General features: G+C 37.3%; 1 protein-coding gene across 1 annotated transcript in view; it reads left to right on the top strand.

Annotated features, from left to right (window-relative positions):
- The window catches only part of MAN1A2 (mannosidase alpha class 1A member 2), a 146,423-nt gene that overhangs the window by 15,775 nt on the left and 110,308 nt on the right, over positions 1–20,340 (top strand). Inside the window, exon 2 of the mRNA XM_062005630.1 lies at positions 13,528–13,783. Within this exon, the coding sequence (XP_061861614.1) occupies positions 13,528–13,783 (256 nt within the window). The remainder of the gene's footprint in view (positions 1–13,527; positions 13,784–20,340) is intronic.

The raw sequence follows: 20,340 nt of genomic DNA, 5'->3' as shown, positions 1-20,340 counted from the left end.
TTATTTTAAATGCATTGATATGCAGATACCAATTTGCTGTATAGCTGTATGGTAACAGTTACAAGTGGAGGAGGAAGATAAATCTGAGTAGTTCCAATAGGCTGTTTAAAACAACGTTGCTTCTGGGATGTTCAAAACAACTCTATCTGGGTGAGTAAAATAGCATTACAGAAATGTGTTGACAGAACATCTGTGTGAAGGTAGTCACTTCCTTAGAGTACTGTAGGACCTGCCAGAGGATTTCCCATGCAGAGAAGTCTAGTACCATCTGCTTACCTGAAAGCTTGCCATCTCCAAGTCTACATGATATGCTGTTTGCTACTTTAACTTTGCAATAGACTTTCTCTCTTTATGCATATTTTTTTGGTCAACTTATTTTATATTGGAACAATGGAGAATTTTTAGACTAAGACTATGCTATTGTCATTGCTATTGCAGTAAACTACTAAGTCGAGTTATTTTTCTTCAAATGGTGCAAGTCTTGGGGTTTACTGTTAGAGATCAAGTTGCCAAGAAAACTCGTCATGTAAAAGGAGAGAGCTACCATTCTTACTATGGTACCCCTGTTGTACATAGTCATTAAGATGAGGACATTGCTTGGGTTCATGTAGTTCTCATTTTTCCAACATAGGAGGTGGGAAAAGGTAAAATACCACCTGATTAAGAACAGGAACTTGGAAGGGGGATTTGAGCTAGGGCTAGCAGAGTGCCTTGGTGGTGAGGAGCAGCAGTTAATTTCTTTCTTTGGAAGCTGGAGATGGGAACTGCACACAGAGCAAACTAAAGAAGAGTGGGAAGACTGTGAAATAGTGCCTTTTGCTTTCCTCCTCTTTTTCTCTTAAGTAGAAAAAGATCCAAGGCGTAAGAATCTGGGTGAGATATCAAATTAATCAGGGTAGCCTTGGGGAGAGGAGTCATTTGAAGCAAGTTGGTGCTCAGTAAGACATAAATAAAAATTTAGAATGGTAGGGAGTGACTCTTATCTGATGGTGGAAGCAGTATCATTGAAGTAAACTAAAGGAGAGGAAACTGTGTATCTGAGGGGGAATGTCTGTGGTTAATGGGCATGTGAGTTTTAATGGGCATGTGAGATATTTAATCTGGTAAGTAGCAGCATGTGTAGACATGCAAATATCCTTCATGTGCTAGTTGACTTGTTTCTACAGAACCACTAATTTTCTAGCCATGGGTGACTCACTGCAGCAACACCAGGGAAGCTGTATTCCTGTTCATTCTCTCTTGTGATCAGGAGAGAGGACCCATGCTGATGGTGGGCAACTCTTACTCATCCAGGGATATTCTCTTACCAGTCTGCACAGATGGACTTTTCTACCTGAGGCATACAATGAAAGCAGTGTCATGTACTCTTTGACTGTGTTCTGGATGAGTGTTTGAAATTGCTTAAAAAATTATTATCAAAAGTATTAACAAAAGTGATTTTAATATTAATTTTTTAAAGTACAACTTAAGATTTCAATGATGAGATTCACTTCTTACTATATGAAACAAGTTCAAATCAAGCTAAAATAATTTTCACAGACACTGGAGATGCAGAAGAGTGAGGCCCTTCTGTTGAGTAACGAGGTTCAGAGTGACTCCTCGTGGAGCTTAGGTGTGGCTAGGTCCAGTCTTAGTCTCTGACTTGGTCAGTGGTTTATGTCTATGGGGTTAATGACAAAGATTTCATTAGTATTAATTTGGCATGCTAATAGTCACTTCCTGAGTTTCTGCTGTGAGAGGTTCTGCTGTGAGGGATCTCTCTGCCTTGGATGAGGAAGGATGTCTTAGTTGCTGGTAAAGAATCTCAGACCCTAAGAGGTGTATCTGCTCAAGCTGAGAGTCACCTGGCATGCAGTCCTATTGCAGTTCAGGGAGAACTCTAATTGGAATCATCCAATGATCCATTGTCGGTAAAAGCTCTCATTGCTTTGTGGTGACCAAGCTCAAGGAGGGATTACTGCTATGCAGCCATGCTGCCTAGCAGGGAAGGCTCACTTAGGCTGTCATATTTAGGGATAAAGTGGCTGGCTCGTAATCAAATTGCATACGGTGAGAGAGGTATGCACAAGATTCCTTGTACTCACTACTTTCTTTGATCCTTGATAAATAAGTCTTGAAAAAAGCACGTTGTTCATGTGTTAATTGCATGATCCATGATCCAAGCTCACATGTTTTCCTTCTCACTGGGTCACGCTTCTCCTTTGTGGATTCATAGAGGAGTTCTTGGCCTGACAATGACTCAGGCCTTTACCTTCTTTGGATCCTGAACTGAACTGCTGTGAGTTTGGTTAAGGGTGGCATGTGCATCTGTGACAGATTAGAAGTTAGGTCTGCAGATGGGACCCCTCTGTGTTTGTCAGAAATTCTCAAAGCTTAACCTGCCATGGCTTGTGTCACTGATGTTCTCTGCTCTAGATGATTTGTGGATTGTCCAGTCAGTTTATCTCACCATGACTTTATCCAATAGTTCTCGGTTTCCAGTGGATTCTTGCCTTCTTGGCTGTGACTGTTCACCTCAAAGACCTACAGGTAGTTTCATTTCATTTAAACCATTCACCTTAAAGCTACAATAAATTGTAACTTTAAGTTGTCTCTGGCAAACTGTTAAGCTCTGTGTGCACTCTTCCAGAGAAGGAAGATTGCTCATGACTCTACTCATGTTTGCTTTGGCTTTCATCTGACCCCATCATTAGCTAATTCATGGAGCTAACTTCATGCAAAAAACCTCAGGACAAATAAATGTCCATGAGAGCACTACCGTGTCCCCAGATAGTGTACTGTGTTAAGACCCTCAGTTAGTTCACCAGGGACTGACAAGTGCCAGAGATGGTGGAGGTTTGAATGGGATCTTTCACTTGGCAGTAGCTAGATGTTAATCAGCTTACATATAATGTGAAACTATAGCTGGAGTATCTTTTTTTTTTCTACTGTAAGCTAACATGTGTGAAACCCTGTCAAAGTATTTTTGTTTTCCTCTCATGTTGACCTATAAAGTAACTGATAGCAAGAGGCAGACATCTTCTATTATCTCAAGTGATGGAGTCGCTTATGGATGTAAAGCTTCAGCCTTGCCATATTGCCTCACTAGGATATTAAAATGGTAGTAATAATTTTTAGTTACTGCTACTTCCTGGTTTCCTTAAAAAAAAAAAACAATCCTCCTCTACCATCAAATACAATTCTTTATAGCAAATGCCTTTTAACACCCCATTTTTGTTTTCTAGCGTCCTAAACTCTGTTCTTGAAGTTAGTTGCTTGACAGTTTCAAAACTCAACCAAATATTATTGCTCTCAGTTGATATTTAACTTTTTTGTTGCAAATAAGTCAGAAAAATACTTTCAAGCCCTGTTCTTAACAAAACAATACCAATGTATTTATATAATAAATGGCTTAATCGAGGTATTTACTTGTTAACTGTATTGCTTGAAGAGTTTTCTTTTTTATGGTTTGCTTTGTCTTTTTTTTTTTTTTCAAAACAAGAATAGAACAAGTATTATCTTCTTTCTACTATTATCCTTCCTAGACTCACATGTTTAGTGTGGGGTTTGTGGGTGGAATTCTTTTTTTTTTGGCAAACTCTTTTCAAGCATGAACCTTTTTGTTCTTTCATTTTGAAATAAGCTTATATTGTCTGTGTGGAATGCACAGAAGCATCATCTCTCCTACCACATGTAGAGAGCGAGTCTATCCTGGTATATTAAGTATTTATTATGTTTATATTTAGCACTTCCAATTGCAAGGAATTAATGCAGCTTTCCCTATGACATTCTTACAAAGTGAATTCAGCAAACCTTTCATAGCTGCTAGAGGAAAGTTTTCAAGCTGTATCTTGTAAGGTAAACATGTAAAACCTTGTTTCTGTTTTGCTTAACTGTTTCCTCATATATTGCTGTTTCTGTGTTTCTGGTGAAATGTTAGGAAACTCTTCATAGCTTATTAGTCAAACTGATATCATATGTTCTGTTATTGGGCTAAACTGCCTGAACAAGACCATGCTAGAATCAATAGATGTGCTAAGAAATTATTTTTCTTCTTCACTGTGTGGGTATTGCAGAAGGAAAAGGAATTTTTCAGCTGACTAAGTCTTCTATCTAAAAGTTGTTCAATTTCTGGAGGCTATTGAGTCATTTCCATCACTCCTAAAGACTTTTCTGCATGCCTCCAGGAATTTTTTTTTTCTTTCTCTGAGAGTGTTATGTGTGAAAGGAGGGAATTTATAATTCTGGATGCAAAGAAGATCAGGAAAGAAGTGAGAGAGGATGTTAAGGTGTGCAATGCATGTATATGATTGGAATTCCTTTATTGTCACTTTGTTCTTGTTTCTGTTTTCATCCCTCCCAAAATTCCTATACAAATCTAAGATTACGAACTTAGCATCCCATCTTGGCACAACTGTCAGGTGATGCAGCTGGTACAGAGGGTGGAAGAGTAGCAAGCCATTATTGTAGCGTTGAAGATGTAGCGCAAGCCTCTATAGAGCATATACTGAAGCAGTTGCTCACGTTTTTCAAAAAGGGACCCATGATTTAGGTAAAAACTGTCATAATTAAATTTTTCAAGCCTCCAAAATTTTCAGAGAATGCTAAAATATTAAATAGTGTAGGAAGAGCTAGTTCTGCACTTGCACATGCAGCTTTAATGTAACTCTGTGTTCAAAAGGGTGAGAAATAAGGCTTTTCAGGTTATTTGAATCTACTTTTTTAAATCTAAAATTAGTCATCTAAGTCTGGCTAACTTTAAGAGTCTGATTAATATTGGGCAGCTTAAGTAGGACACACTGGTTTTCCTGGGGAAGAAGTTGCTATCAAAGCAAATTTTTTTATAATTGTGAAAAGTGTGTTTTAAAATACTTAATTTTGTTATTCTAAACAATTTAAAGATTTAATATTTAAGACATGTTACTATATACTAAGTATATTAATATATACTTTACATAATAGTTATAAAATTAATTACAATTTGGAAATGTAGGGCTGCCAAGATAATTAGGGGACTTGAACATCTCATATGAGGAAAGGCTCCAAGGGAAGACTGAGGGGGAGGTATCTTATCAACACTTACAAGGACCCAAAGGATGGGTGTCTAGAGGATGGAATGAGTCTCTTTTCTGTAGCAACTAGTGACAGGGCTAGAGATAATGGACACATGCTGGAACACACGAAGTTCTGCTTGAACATGCCAAGAAGCTTCTCTGTGAGAGTGAAACAGGCTGCCCTGGGATGTTGAGTCTCTGTCATGGTTTAGCAAGGAGCAGCTTTTGCTTGGTAACAGGGGGAGCAGGCTGCAGTGAAGACCCGGTAAAGTTTTTGGACTCTCCCCGGGCTCCTGGATTCGCACCCACCTCCGGCCGTGCTGGGCCAATCTGGCACCTTTGCCATCACTTTTTAGGGGACGGGAATTTGAAGTGCTGGTGATGTGGAGCTTTATAGTGACATGTATTAATAAACATTATACTAACTTATCAAACTAGTATAAAGCTTATTTTTCAGACGGGACAAAATTCACACACAAGCTGTAAAAAGGTTGTGCTTATCACGATACCTCCGGGGTCCTCCAACTTCCTTGAAGGCAAAAACTGGTTCTGTGAGGGGCCAAGTGATATCTAAAGTTGTGCAAAGATCAGGGGTGAGAAAGCCTCAGGACTTATCAGCCTTCATCTCCCAAGGCCCCAAAGACCATCACGACTATCACTGGGAGACACCACACAAGTGAAAGGAAGAAAAGACCTAATTTACATGCGAAATCGGGGACAGGTTGTGTCTTTGTCTAGGCGGATAATGGCATCATATGATTTTGTAACTTTGTAAGAAATATAAGTCAAGCAAGTTGCTGAGTCGGGTGGGCGAGTCGGGTGGGCACGTTTGTGGTGGAGTGATTCCTGCCACCCCCACCCGTGCACCCTGTGCCTTGTAAACATACCTTCTTTATAACTCTTGAGTTATAGAGTCTTGTTTCTGCAAGTCATTTTGGCACCCCAGATCTGTGCCATCAACAGCAGCAGGACTTCTTTGTCCTGTATATAAATGTGCTTACTAATAAAGATACCTTCTTTAATAGGAAGCAGAGATGATAAATTTCTCTTGCATGAGAATGCAGTTAATTGCTTTCTCAGTATCACAGAACCAGCAATGTGTATTATTCTGCCTTGATCAAACTGACTTTAATAATATAGTATGGAAGATGTTTGTCCATACTGTCTTTGACTTGGCTTGTGGTGAGTGGAGTGTATTTGCTATATACATGTTTAAACTTGTCCAACAACAGTGTTTCCAGCAACCTAGAGTGGTATATAGTAGAAAATTATGTAGTTTGACATGGCTAATTTTAGTAAGCTTATACAGTTTAGAGTTAAAATTATCTGACTAGTTTTTGATGCTCTTTGAATTCTGCATCAAAATAAAGTCTCTGTTTCTAGATGTTCATTCTCGATACTGTGCTCATTTCTAACTTTTTATCCTGCTGTATTTTCTTGTTCAATACCAATTTGTTTCTCCATTTTGTATTCCTATAGTCTGTATGTATTTTTCACTCCTTGTAAAGTTCTTCCATATTGAATTATTTTTTTTTGAAGTAATAAAAATCTGTCTCATTTGGGGTACTAATTGGAATGGAAGATCTGATACTGTAGTTATAGTGTGCTGGGAGACAGAAAGCTGTTTAAAATCCTTTTACACAGGGCAGGTAGAAACTTTCTTCTCATTCAAGTTTCTTGGTAATACAGGAAGAGATTCTAAAGTTCATAAACTTTTACTAAGGCTTTTCAGAGACTTTTTTTGGAAGTAAGATTGATTAGCATTGTAACTGCTTTGACAATCAGATATAAGACTGTTCTGCCAAGGCACAATATTCTGCACACAAGTAATTAACTGTAGCTGTTAAATGAAGTTTCTTTAATCAGCAAAAATTCTGAAATAATGCCTATTTTTGATGTTAGTTCCTTGAGGCAAATCTAATTCTTTTCTATCATAAGCTGAAAGCTATATGAGAAATGTCTGATAGAACTGCAGTGATTGAAAACTCTACAGTGCTGAACTTTATGCATCTATTACTTTTCCTAATGAAGTGTTTTCATACCTGAATGACATTAAGACTCTAAACACTGAGTAAATTTTCTTATATGTAGTTGAGAACTTGTGAAAGCATTATGTAATTTGTATTTTTCACTTGCTTCTCACCAATGAAAGTTGCATTCATTGCTGTTGTAGTCCTACAATATCATATTTCTTCCTGAAATAGTTGCTCTGGTTCTCCTGAAAATCTGTTTCAGCTGATACTGTAACTACAACACTAAGAATTAAGCTTAAAGTGCTTATGCAGTCTCTAGTGACCCTTGTTAGTGTTAACAAATGCCTTGCTGGTAATATCAGTGCAATTATTAGAGTAAAACTGAAACTGACTGTATCAGTTTTGACAGTGTTTTCAGGTTCCAAGAAAACCATTGACTTAAGCTTGGCACCTTCCTCCTTTTTTGAGTTGAGGTTTGGGATTAAATGACTGCTGTAGACAGGTGAGGAACAAATAAATGCCTTTGCTAATGGTTGCAACACTTGGCAGAATCTTAAGATAAATTTGCCAAATTCTATTCAAGTTCACATTGATAGGAAGTAATTCCCAAAGGATGACCACTTCCCTGCGTGTCTTTTTTTTTTTTTTTTCTTTTTTTTTCCCCTTCAAAAGTTATACATGCTCTACAGTTGGTGGTAGAACCTGAACTGTTTTGTTCTTTTCTGGAAGGTATGTTTTCTGTTTTTTATTAGAGTTGTGAAGGAAAACAAGAGATGTCTTGTATGTTAATGCACTTTATTAATAAAGTATTTAATTGGATGTATTACCCCATGATGATTTATGCAGACTCTGACTGTCTTCCAAAATCTTATAAAAGATACCTAGCAATTCCTATTTATTTTGGCTTTCAGTTTTGTAGTGGGCTCACTCTTGATGCTCAAGGGATGTGCTTCAACTTTCCACTCTGCAAGTTCTCTGTGCCCATTCAGTCTGTGTTTTTGAAACTCACTGTAATTATATCCCCAAGAGTTTTGTTTGTCCTCATTCCAGAGCTGCTCCTAAAGGCTCTGTCTAAATTAAAAGACAAAGGAAAACAATTCAATAGAGACAGATAACAGAAGTAACAAGCAGCAGTGGGCTTTAATAATCAGCATGGAAATACATTAAATTAATTTATCAGACATCTAGAACTGGTCACGTTTTATTTTGGTTGTGTATAGAAGAGTACATATAATGAATTACAGTTTTTGCAGGAAAAAATACAGAAAGGAATAGTAAGTGATCAAGTGGATTGTCTTCCTGACAGAATTGCTGGATAAACAGAACAAGATCTGAGGGCTTGTAACTATATGTGTTAAGAAAGACTGTATTTAAAATACCTGGAAACTAAGCAGAAGAATTTAGGTGTAGTCAAGCTCTAGGAAATGGTAAATACCTAGACACTGTCAATTTAGACCATCAAGAAGTTTCTACCAGTGAACAAAAGATATGAGAGAAGATTAAAAGTTATTACAATTCATTTGGCTTGAAGGTGACACTCTGCTATCTACAAAGAAATAAGACTGAGGTTTTGGTTTAGACAAGAGACCTAATCTGAAACAGGATCTGTGAGCTTCCATCATAGAGATGAGAGAGTTTTTGAGAGCAGTGATGCAGCTGAAGGCCTGGATACTTAGTCTGATATTTGGCTGAGAAAGGGATTAGTAAACTGGTTGTCCTTTTTCTATAGTGATACAGTACTCTGCTTTTTAGTGTGAGAGAACAGTTGCTAGTTGCTAGTTTTCTTTTCTTTGACTCTATTCTATTTTTTTTTCTTCTGATTGTGATTCTTAGGAGGAGGTTTGAAAGGATTTTTGGTTTTTTGCAGTTCTAAAGAGCCTGCTCCGTCACAGCAAATAGGAGGTACTTATGTTAAAAGTCATTGTCTTGGCAAGTGAACTTTAGAAGCTGTTAAATCTAAAAGGCTCACTACTTCCAGTATGATTAGAGTGCATTTTAAGTTTTGATTAGTGACTTGCTTATGAAGTGTTATAATTTACGATCGTTTCTGAATGATATTTCAACAGCTTGTGCATTCTTTGAGAGTGTACAGTGCTCCTGCGTAAGCAGCTGCAATAGTTAATCATAGCGATTGTTAAAAAAAAACAAACCACAACTTGCACCTGTTTTTGGTTTCAAGTTCTAATTATTAGGTCTATTTATAGTTCCTGCTGTCAAAAATAGCCTAATCACAGATTCTTTTAATAATGTTGCTTGTTTTAAAGTAGCTAGTACTGGTGTACTGTCATGGTACTTGAGCCTCTGGTTTGAGACTTTAGAATAAGTTGCTGGGCTGATCATAAAGCCGCTACTTCCTTCTGTTTGGTTTTTCAAGATTTACTCAAAATACTCTATACATGAAGAGCTTGCTAATGTTGCCTAGAAGCAGGGTGAGATGGGTAGTTGGATAGGGAAACTGCTTGACACATTTTTGTATATGTGTTTATGCTGGGATTCATTCCAATCATATTTTTAGATTGATCCTTTCTGAGGTCTCTTGAGTATTTGAATGTAGTGCTATCTACATGTGTTGAACTGTTGTTCGGTCTTTCTTGTGCAGGATGGGGAGCTTGGTGGTGTTTGTGTGTGGCTTGAGGGGGATGTCAGCTGCTCATACATTTTAAATCTTCTCATTCTCTTAACTTTATCCTGTATTTTTACTAAGTGTCACTTAAGAGCTCAGAGGAAACATGTGATATTGGTATCAAGGAGTGCAATTTCTCTTCCATTAGTATCGTATAGTTGAATATATTTGTTAAACTATGTCTTCAGCTGGAACATAGACTATGACATTTCTTGTAGCTCATGCTGTCTATCACTAGTAATTACATAGAGAGTATTTATCTGCAGAAGAAGCTGTTGTAGTGTCTCCTGTAAACTCTCTCAAATACCTGTTGACCTTTCTCTTCATCTTACTCGTTGCTCATGTTTGTCTCAAAATGTCAATTCCTAGAATACTTTGGTCTGATCATACACTTAGAACTTGTGCTAGAAGTTTTCATATCTATTGAATCTCTGTATTTTCTTCAAACACTTAGGTATTCTGCTGAGTGACTGAAGGAAACCAGACTGTCATTCAAACCTCCTTAATGACTCTAATTGGATTATAGTGCTTGTAGAAATCAACAGCTTTTGTATGTTTATCTAGTGTTTCCCACAGTGTAAACAGATGTGAGTTCAAAACTTGTTTTCCAGTTTATGACTGTTTCACGCAGTTTGAATTGACAAATAGATGAAGTTGGTAGAGGGATGAAGCTGTGTGTGCAGCACCAGAGACTGAAAATGTAAAGGAAAGGTAAAGGCACAATCTTCATGGCCCTTGATTTTGATGGTGCCAAACCATGTGCTAGTTGCTCATTTTAGTGAGTCAGACTCACTGTTACTATTCAACCATCATGAATCTTAATCACATATGGAGATTGTATTTTGGGTTTTATCAGAACCCTTTGTATTTATGAATAAAGCATAGTCGAGGTAAGGCATCTCCTTCAAATTAGGTAAATGTGGGTGTGAGATATGTTGTTACCGTAATTTTTCTAAAAATTCATGTTTTTCAGTGATCGCTGATCCTTTGCAAAAAGAATTTCAGTACCTATTAACAGAATGTTAGTAGATCTAGTCAGAAGGTAAAGACTGACACTTGACTCCAGAAACTGAGTTTTGAAAATGAGAAATGTATCTTCAAAATACTATATCTCCACACTGAAGTATTTTGATTCTTAAACATTCAGTAACACTTTTCTATTTCTCATTCTCTGTAAGCCATCTCTTTGGCTCCTGTACAGCATGCTGTCTTTTGGTGAGAACATGACTATGGGGAATGATGTCTTGTTCTGGCCACCTCGTTGTCATTCTGTCTGCATCTTACACATAGCCTTCTGCTAGCCTTGGAAAAGCTTTCCAGACTACAGAGCTATGGTTTCACATCTTTCAGTTAATAGAAATTTTCATCTGCTTTTATTATGGAATTGAGCTCATTGGTGCCACAGTAGAATGTGAGTAGCTTTTACAGGAGTACAGGAAGGTTATTTTCCCCCATAAATGGGTCGTAGAAGTTATCTCAAATGGTATTACTACTTCTTTCTTTCGACTAGTGTTTTGCCACTTTGAAAGTTGTTTCTTTGCTCTACAGTTGAGGGAAAGAGTAATTGTTACTGTTCAACATTGTTAGTGACCTTGAATTTGATAGTCGAAATGAGGAGCTCAGTCCTTCAATGTTTTTATTGTTTAGGAGAAATATGGATGTGATGTGGATCATATTGAGAAAGCAGCTGAAGAACTTCAGTTCTAACACATTTCAGTCAGTGCCTCTCTTAAATCATTGCATTGTACTGGTATTGAAATACTGAAAGGTGGTAATGCTGCTATACATTAAAAAAAAAAGTGAACCTAATAGCCCTTAAGAGAAATGTAAGGACTAACAGAAAACTGTGTATCACAATACATTTGGCTGAGAGCATTTATGTTACAGTACCCTGCATACTAAGAACATTGACCTATAAACTGGGAAGTTATTTTCTGGATGACATTAAGTGATGTCAGATTTAGTTAAGAATAAAATGTATGTGTTTAAAAAGAAAAAGGGAAAAAATAGATCTATTTGAGCTTGTAAGCCACTGGAGCATAGAGGTGTATAAATTTTAACTTAAAAATATACAGGAAGTTTGAGATAGTCAGGGCTAGCACACTGCGGGTTTGAACTGTGAATTTCTGGAACAAAAAGCTTGATTTATTGCACTTTGATTTAAAATCAGTCCTCCTTATGCAGATGACTGTAGCAGTCATAAACCTTGCACAAAATGGACCAAGCTGGTGAGATTGTGCTGATACTATTGTATCATAACTCTATACAAGGTTTCCTTATTAGCTTAATTCTTTGACTTTTTGTAAAGGTGAGACGGCACTCAAATAGATGTGATATGATCATCATCTGAGAGATTAATAAAACCAGTTCTATTATACTTGCAAAGCTTGGTGAGATCTGCCCATATCCCCAGGTATTCCAACCCCAGTGAGTTACTTAAAATTTGAGTCTCTGGAAATGTTGCCAATTTATCATACATTTGTAAAATACTTTTAATAACCTTTGTAGGAAAAATATCCCTATTTAAATAAGTTGTTATATTCCTGTTTTTGTTGCCAATGTTGAGTTAACAGTTGTCAATCTGATGTTTTTTTTCTGTAAACTTTGCATTGGCTTTTAATTGCAGTTGGATGAGGTGATTGCTGTAGATCCCCTCCAACTCAACTCTTCTAATCTCATATACCAAGTGGTGGTTAATTCTTTTGGTTGGTATGTTTTCAATATACTGAATAAAAGTTTGATATGGGTCCAGCAGCTCAATTCCTCCTAAAAGCAGTTAGCCCAAGCATGATATTTCTTACATGTCTTGCTGCTTGCCGCCTTTCCTTTATCCACTGTTTTCTCCTTAATGCTCTTAGAGGAAAAAGTATTTTTGCCTGGGGAAAGAGACAGGGAGGGATTGTGACTTGGTATTTTTGGTAAGTGTATTTTTTGTAACTAGTGCTTGTTTTAAATGCCCACAACTATTCTGGTTTACATTAGTCATTGAGCAGCTCTATTTTAAAGAAGCTTGAAAAGGTTGTGTTATTGAGAGTCTGACGTGTATCTTTGTCATGCAATATTTTATGAGTGGGACAGGCCTTTTTTGTCTTGTTAGAATAACCTTGGTGTTTGAAAGCCCAAATTGAACAAAATCTTCATTTTGTGTGTGAATTTCAAAACTTTTACTGATCATTAAAGATCATGATGGAAGGTTGTACTTGGAACCAAAATCATGTTGGGTTTGTTGACAACGACTTTCAAAATCGTGCTTTCTTAAAAGCTCTTATGTTCCTAAATGGCTTTGTAATTAACTCTGCATTTAACTCGTGAGGTTTATGGACTGTACTGATTGGAACAATGAATTCAAGACAAAAGGTGGTGTGGTGGGGTTTGCAGCTCTTGCAGCTCACACCTCATTGTTGATAAAAGGAATAGCTGTGATTTTTGGGTTTTTGTAATGGTTGCTTCAAATCTTGATAAGTTTGAGTAGTTTGTATTTATTTTGCAGGAGGTGAGGGGGACCCCTTGTGATGGGTTTTTTAGGGGTTTTTTTTTGCTTTTTTTTATTATTAGATGTGTATACATCCTGTAGTTAAAATACAGGATATTGGGCTTTTCCTCTCTAAAAGTTTTGATTAGACAAGCAAAGGTGCAGAGATGAAATCTAGAAAACTCTTATGGTACATTTATCTGTAGTAGTGTGGCTGACGTGTGCACACGTGTGTGTGACGTGTTCTTTGGGGTTAATGGCAAAAATAGTGTTGGATTGTGTACTAACATAATTCAGTAAACTTTTCTGAATCTGAATCATATGGAGTAAACCAACTTGGGATGTGGCTTCTGTGTTGAAGCTGCAGTTTGTTGATAAGTGATATGTTTTTAGTAATAAGATGCTGACTAGCATTTGTATCTCTAGAGAAGAAGAGGAACGTCTGAGAAATAAGATCCGAGCAGACCATGAAAAGGCTCTGGAAGAGGCTAAGGAGAAATTGAAGAAATCACGTGATGAGATTCAAGCCGAAATTCAGACAGAAAAGAACAAAGTAGTGCAAGAGTTGAAAAAGAAAGACAGCAAGCCACTGCCTCCTGTTCCTTTACCAAATCTTATAGGGATAAATGGTGGAGAACCAACAGACCCGGATATTCGAGAGAAGAGGAACAAAATTAAAGAGGTAAAGATGATGATATGGTCCTACACATTCTTGCATCTGATAGCAGTAATTTGTATGACATTTAGTTGCTGTTATATATTGAAAAGAAAAATGGGACTACAAATCCTTGTAATAAGCAGTAAGCTAAAAGTCCACATCAAGTATTAATGAACATCAGCATTATTGCATGGGTTTTTTTCTCGTTTGGGGTAATAACAATTGAAAATGATTTTAAGGATTTCTTCAGCTTAATGGTAAGGGAGAGTCAGATTCAGTTCAAACAATGGGATATGTTAGTGTGTCCAAAAGTATTTGTAAATAAATGGATTGAAAAGATCAGAAAACTTGCTAATTACTGAATTATCACATACTTTTCAAAGTTCTAAAAAACTAGGAGGTCATTTAAGTAGATTGCCTCAGTTACTTGTAAAACATTCAGACTAAGATGTTGTCTTAGGCATTTGGTCCTATGATAGCTTATGCTATGGGAATTGCTGTTTCTCATCCTTTCCGCTTGTGGTTGGCTGTGAGACTCATTGGCAATGCCAATTTCCTATTATTATAAGTCTGTGCTACTAATTGGTATGGCAGAAACATTCAGAGCCTTCCTTTTTCTTTCCTGCAATCTGATTAGTTTTATGCCTAAAAATTGGGGTAGCAAGCAAGACTGATTCAGTGGTTAAATAACATTCAGAATGACAGCACTTAGCACTTAGTTAGCTCTGCTAAATCTTCTTTTAAGTTGTAATCTGAGTTTAATTAGTTCATAAAACCATACAAAAGTAAGTCAGTTGTATACCTGTCCTGGAGTAAGGTGGAGTTACAGCTAATGTATGTGCCATGCTGTAGGTAGATCACCAAAGCTGGAATTTTACTTTCAGTATTAATGATGACTAGATGAAATCCACTCTAATCAAATAATGAACAACTGCTTATGATACCATTTGAATCTCTCAAGTAGCAAATCCATCTCTGGAAGTTGTGCCTATTTTGTTAGTGCCTACTGTTTCTGCAGTATTCTCCAACTAGAATGCAACCCATCTATAAGTTTGATCTAGTAGATGTATAGAGTGGAAACAGCAGTAGAAGTAGGACTAGTATCAGAAGTCTAGTAGTCCCTAACTAGAAATTGCATGTGGAATACTGGACCCACTTGACTCTGCTTGATTAAGGCAGTCTCCCAAAGACAGCACTGAACTGTGGATTTCAAAAGACTCTACTGCCTTTCAAAACTGAGTCCTGAAACATTTTCAGTGAGAATATACAGAGAATCTTGCTTTTCAAAATGTTTTCTGTAGGGTAAATATGAATGCTGAATGCTACGGTCATGTAGTTCTCACTTCTCTTTTAACTACAGTTTACTGTACTTTAATACCTTTGAGTTTGCCTCTGATGGATTGAATGGGTAGAATAAAATTGAGTTAACCAAGTAATGTGAAAGTACTGAGCACAATGAAGATCTAACTGAAATAAAGTTCCCGTCAATCACGCCTGGAGGGAGGATTGAAAATTAGTATTTAAATTTCTGAAGTTGTATGGTCAGAATGTTAACTGAGAAGTAGTAAGCTATAGGTTAGTATGGAATAGTGATTTTCTTGGTGACAAGAATAAGAGTAAAGTTTGGAAAATTTTTACTGATCTAAACCTGAAGGTATGACACTTTGAGTAAGGAATCCAGGGGAGTCTGAGTAAGGATCAATACATAGTATCCCAGCTGCAGACCTTAGCTGCAGTTTTCACAAGTCTTGTGCTGTAAAAAGCTTACTCTTTTTTTTGATAGTCAGCCTTCATGTGAGTCAGACTTTTTTTTTTTAATTGCATACATTACTGTTGGCACCTCTGTGTGTTTCTGAAGTGTAGCTTTTCATAGGCAGATGAAAGATTTTATGCGACCACGTATTAAGTAGGTAACTTGTGTTACAATATCTTTGTACTTAGTACTGAGGAGTCTTCAGTAATGTGGTCACTGTGCTTGAACAATCAAGGATTATACTAGCATGACTGAAATCTCAGTCTTTGTTGTGTAAATTGCATTCACTGAGTTAATGTTGTTAATCCTGTAGCTAGCCAGTGATCTCCAGATTGTTTAAATTGGTGCAAGGCAGCCTTGTCCAGCTATGCCTAAGAAGGCATAAAATACAGGAGTGGAAGTGGAAATGGACAAATGGTAAAGCTGAAGAACCCATTGCCACTTTTGTTTGATCTCTGGATCTGCCTCTGATTTTAGTGTCTGCTATGTTGCAGTAAATATAATGTAGCTGAGATAAAACATCCATTGACAATGTCAGATGAATAATATTTTGCCTGAAACCTATTCTTGATGGCATCAGATGCATCACAGAAGGCTGCAGCAATTCCAGAGATGCAAAACACACTTTGAAATATGCTATGATTGTCTTATCTTTCTGTTTTTGTAACGAGTATAGACTGATCGTAGATGATAGATACTTGGCAAAAATCTCCACAAGTTCCAGGAGACAGTATCTCTTAACACAGATCTGCACCTAGCATATATAACATATCTGCCATGCAAGACATTATGATAGCCTGGATGGAAACTGGATGCATACTTGAGAAACTTCATTTACAGAACAGCTTTAGACATTTATACAGCCTGTTTAGTGTAGCGTCATGGATGAAGAATTATGTAGAACCGAGCAGGCTGTGGAGGCCAGTTTATAACATGCACATGGGTCTTTACAGCTAAGGGAAAGGCTGGAAAAATTTCGAACAGGTAGTTTCTGCCATTTTTACAGAATTTCTTACTGCTTTTTCTTTCCAAAGAACAACTTACTGAAGTCTTTTAAGACAAAAATCTATTAAAGTGGTTTTATAGTACGTATATATTTTAAAGGAATGCATTTTGATTTTTTTTTAAAGTGCATATAAAAGTAAAAAGAATTTGTTTAATGCTCTTAAGAGAGCTTTATAAAGTACTCAAAAGCTTTATATAATAGGGATGTTAACTGAGCACAGAGAAGGAGGCTTCTTAAAGTGGCAGAGTAAACCAGGAGCAGAATCTACATAACTTTTGTGATTTTTGTCTTTTGGTTCTGATATTTATATTACATTGAATTCTCAATTGTAACTAATTCATAGAGTTGTATAAATTGCCTATATTCTTTTAATAAGCTATTAACTATTTCAATAAGGGTTATTTATGAGTTGACTGACTATTTTAGATGTGCAGAAACAACTTTGAAAAGTGAAGATTTTCCATCTCCTTTCCATACCTGTTTTATAGCACTTCTCTATATGTTAGGTTACTGTTCTGGCTTTTAAAAATGTTATGTTTTTTAATGAACTGGTATTTTTAAGGGTAAACATATCTGAAAATTATTCTTACTGTGATACTTTAGCTTCGTATTAATATTTTAATGACTTTTTTCATGCTAGGTAAAAGATGAGAAAATGGTTTTATAGGATAGTAAAAGTAACTTGGATAACTTTCTAAAAAGGTATAACTTTTTAATGTGGTGAATGCAAAGAAATTAAGAACAAAACTCTTTTGTAAGTCATTGGTTTCCTTTCCAAGTTAAATTACATATAAATTACATGAGCACTTGAATTTTTTTGCACTTAATTTTCATTATTGTGTCTTTTAAATGGTGTTCAGAATATTATTCTTTTTTCTGCAGTTTAATCATTATATAGTGGTGTTTTTACTGAGTTTTGTTTCCTTGAGAAATTAAGTTTTATCCAGTTGTGATGGATTGACCTTGGCAGTCAAATAAGGAAAATATTCTGATTTTCTTTTATCTCAGCCTAAGATTTCACAGTGTTGTCTTACTGTCAGCATTCACTTTGGACACTTCACTCAGTAATATCCCTTGTAAGATACTACATATATACTGTTTTTTAAATATTAAATTAGTTGGTTTAAGTTCTTGTACTGTTGATGTCTATAGGTGTTTGCTCTGAGAAGTGTTGAAATTACAGATGTTTAAGTTTTACGTACAACTCTGTGTATTGTATTACATAAAATGTCAAGTTTGCATGTGTACTGACTACAGAGCTCTGGGGACAACTGTCAGAGACCCAGGGACCTGGGTAGCTGACACCTAGATTCCGACAGTAAGGGGAAAGGATGTGAAGAGGAGGGCACTGGCAATGCAAGTTAGCAGTTGTTTGTGGATCTGGTATTAGACTACCGGATTTTGGGTTCTGAAACCATGGGACCCTACTTGCAGTGTGTCTGGGAGAGAAGGGATCCACCTGACTAAGGCAGGAAAAAGCCATCTACCAGCAGGATGGCTGATCTTTTAAGGAAGACTTTTAACTAAGAATAAAGAGAGCAACTAGCACTTCTGTGAGGTGGTGAGAGTGAGTGACAGGTTAGGTGAGCAAAGGGCATGTAGCGATGTAACAGAAAGGGATCATAAAAACAGAGCTTATGCAAAATCACTTCTAACACTCGGCATATAAGCAAGGAAATGCCTATGAGACACTTCTATAGAGAAGTCCCTCAAACCATTTCTGGGAAATCAGCATGCAAAGGTATCTCTCTGTACAGCAATGGTTGTGGTATGGGGAATAATAAACATGATGACTTGGATCTCTGTGCAGTTGCAGGGCTGTGATCTTGTCGAGAAATGTAGACATGGATGGAGATATGGTGGGATGACTTACATGACTGGAAGGTTGCAGTGGAGGGATACAAACTCTTTAAGAAGAATGGGCCAGGAAAATGAAGGGGTGAAGCTCTCTCTTATTTGAGAGAGGCTGGGGTACCTGAAGCTCTGTCTGGGGATGGGTGATGAACCAACTGAGAGCTTATAGGTAAGGATTAAAGAACAGATTTGCGTAAGTGACATTGTAGTGTGTGTCCGCTATAGGCTGCCTGAAGAATAGCAAGTGGACAAGGTGTTTTCTGGACGTATTGGAGATGTATTATGTTTGCAAACCCTGGTCTTCACAGGGAACATCTGTATCTGATGGAGGCAAAACACAGCAGGGCATAATCAGTTCAAGAGTTTTCTGAAGTGCATTGGTGACAACTTACTCCTCCAAATGATGGTACAGCCAGTGAGGAAAGATGCTCTGCTAAACCTCAGGCTCACAAAAAAAGGGGAATGTGAAGTTGGGGATGTGAAATTCAGAGACAGCCTTGGCTGTAGGGACAATGATATAGCAGAGTTCAGGATCTGAAATAAGGAAGAAGATCAAAAAGCAATCCTGGATGTCAGGAGAACAGACTTTATCCTCTTTAAAGATCTGCTTGTTCATTCCAGGGCCTTACGCCACGGGACTGGATGAGAGGCCCAAGAAAGCTGTTTAATAGTGAAAGATCACTTCCATCAAGCTCAAGAGCAGTCCATCCCAATGAGCAGGAAATCAGGCAAAAATGCCAGGAGCTCTTTTGAAAAAGTCAAAATATAGAAAGGAAGCATAAAGAATGTGGAAACAGGGACAGTTAACCTGACATGAATACAGAGATACTGTTTGAGCTTTCAGAAATAGAGTTAAGAAAGCCAAAGCCTAACTGCAAGTTAATCTGGCAAGGGACATCAAAGGCAACATGAAGGGGTCTTGTAAGTACACAAATGACAAAATTAAGGTTAAAGAATGTGTGGACCTGCTGCTGAATGAGGCAAGGGACCTGGTACAGGATATGGAAGAAGCTGAGGTTCTTTTTTGCCTTCGTCTATTCTGATAAGACTAGCCTTCAGGAATCTCAGGCCCTGGTTATCACAGAGGAGGTCTGGAGCAAGAAGGACATTCCCTTAGCAGAGAAGGATCAAGTGAAGAAATAAGCAAACTATACTTATAGAAATCTTCAGGCCATGAAGGGATGTAACTAGGGGTACTAAGGGATCTGTCTAATGTCATTGCAAGACCTCTTGGTAATCTTTGAATGATTGTATTGTTTGGTAGAAGTGCCCAAAGACTGGAGGAAAGCCAATGTCACTCCTATGTTCAAGGAGGGCAAGAAAGAGGACCCAGGGAACTACTGTCTGGTCGGCCTTACCTTGGTCCTGGGAAGGTTATGGAGTAGCTAATCCTGGAAACTATGCTCAATCCCGTGACCAAGGTGACTGGAAGTAGCCAGCATGGACTGGAAGAGGGGAAGTTGTTGGAATGACTGAAGCTGCTGACTGTAGCATACTTGATTCTTGGGCAGTTTAAAAGCTGTTATACGAGATGAGATAGCAAGGATATATTACTTTCTGATAATCTGTGTCCAACACAGCAAAATTTTGTTTCTGTTCCTGCTTGTCATGGCTTTTTTAGTAAAAAGAAAAAACAGAGAAAGACATTTAAGCAAAAGTTGTTGTGACATAAGCATCTTGGGAGCACAGAGGCCACAGTTAAAGATCACTTGCTACTTCTAGCGCCTGCAGAATGAGTTACTGTTAAGTTTGAACGCTTTGCACAAATGAGTAACAAGGTCCCAGCTAGGAAACTGGGGATGTTCTGATTTGAGTTCTTTTGCCATTGAAGTTCGTGTGTCTTCAGCAAAACTTTGTGTCCTCTTTTAAAATGTGACTTGTAACCTACTCTGTCTTAGAAGGGAAGATAATTTCTTTAATATTAGTGAAGGCAACTTTGGAAATACTTTTAGAAATGTGTCGAAGAGA

The sequence above is a fragment of the Colius striatus genome, chromosome 1 (assembly GCF_028858725.1).
Source record: "Colius striatus isolate bColStr4 chromosome 1, bColStr4.1.hap1, whole genome shotgun sequence".
NCBI classification, from domain to species: domain Eukaryota; kingdom Metazoa; phylum Chordata; class Aves; order Coliiformes; family Coliidae; genus Colius; species Colius striatus.
This window is presented reverse-complemented; position numbering and strand designations above follow the sequence as displayed.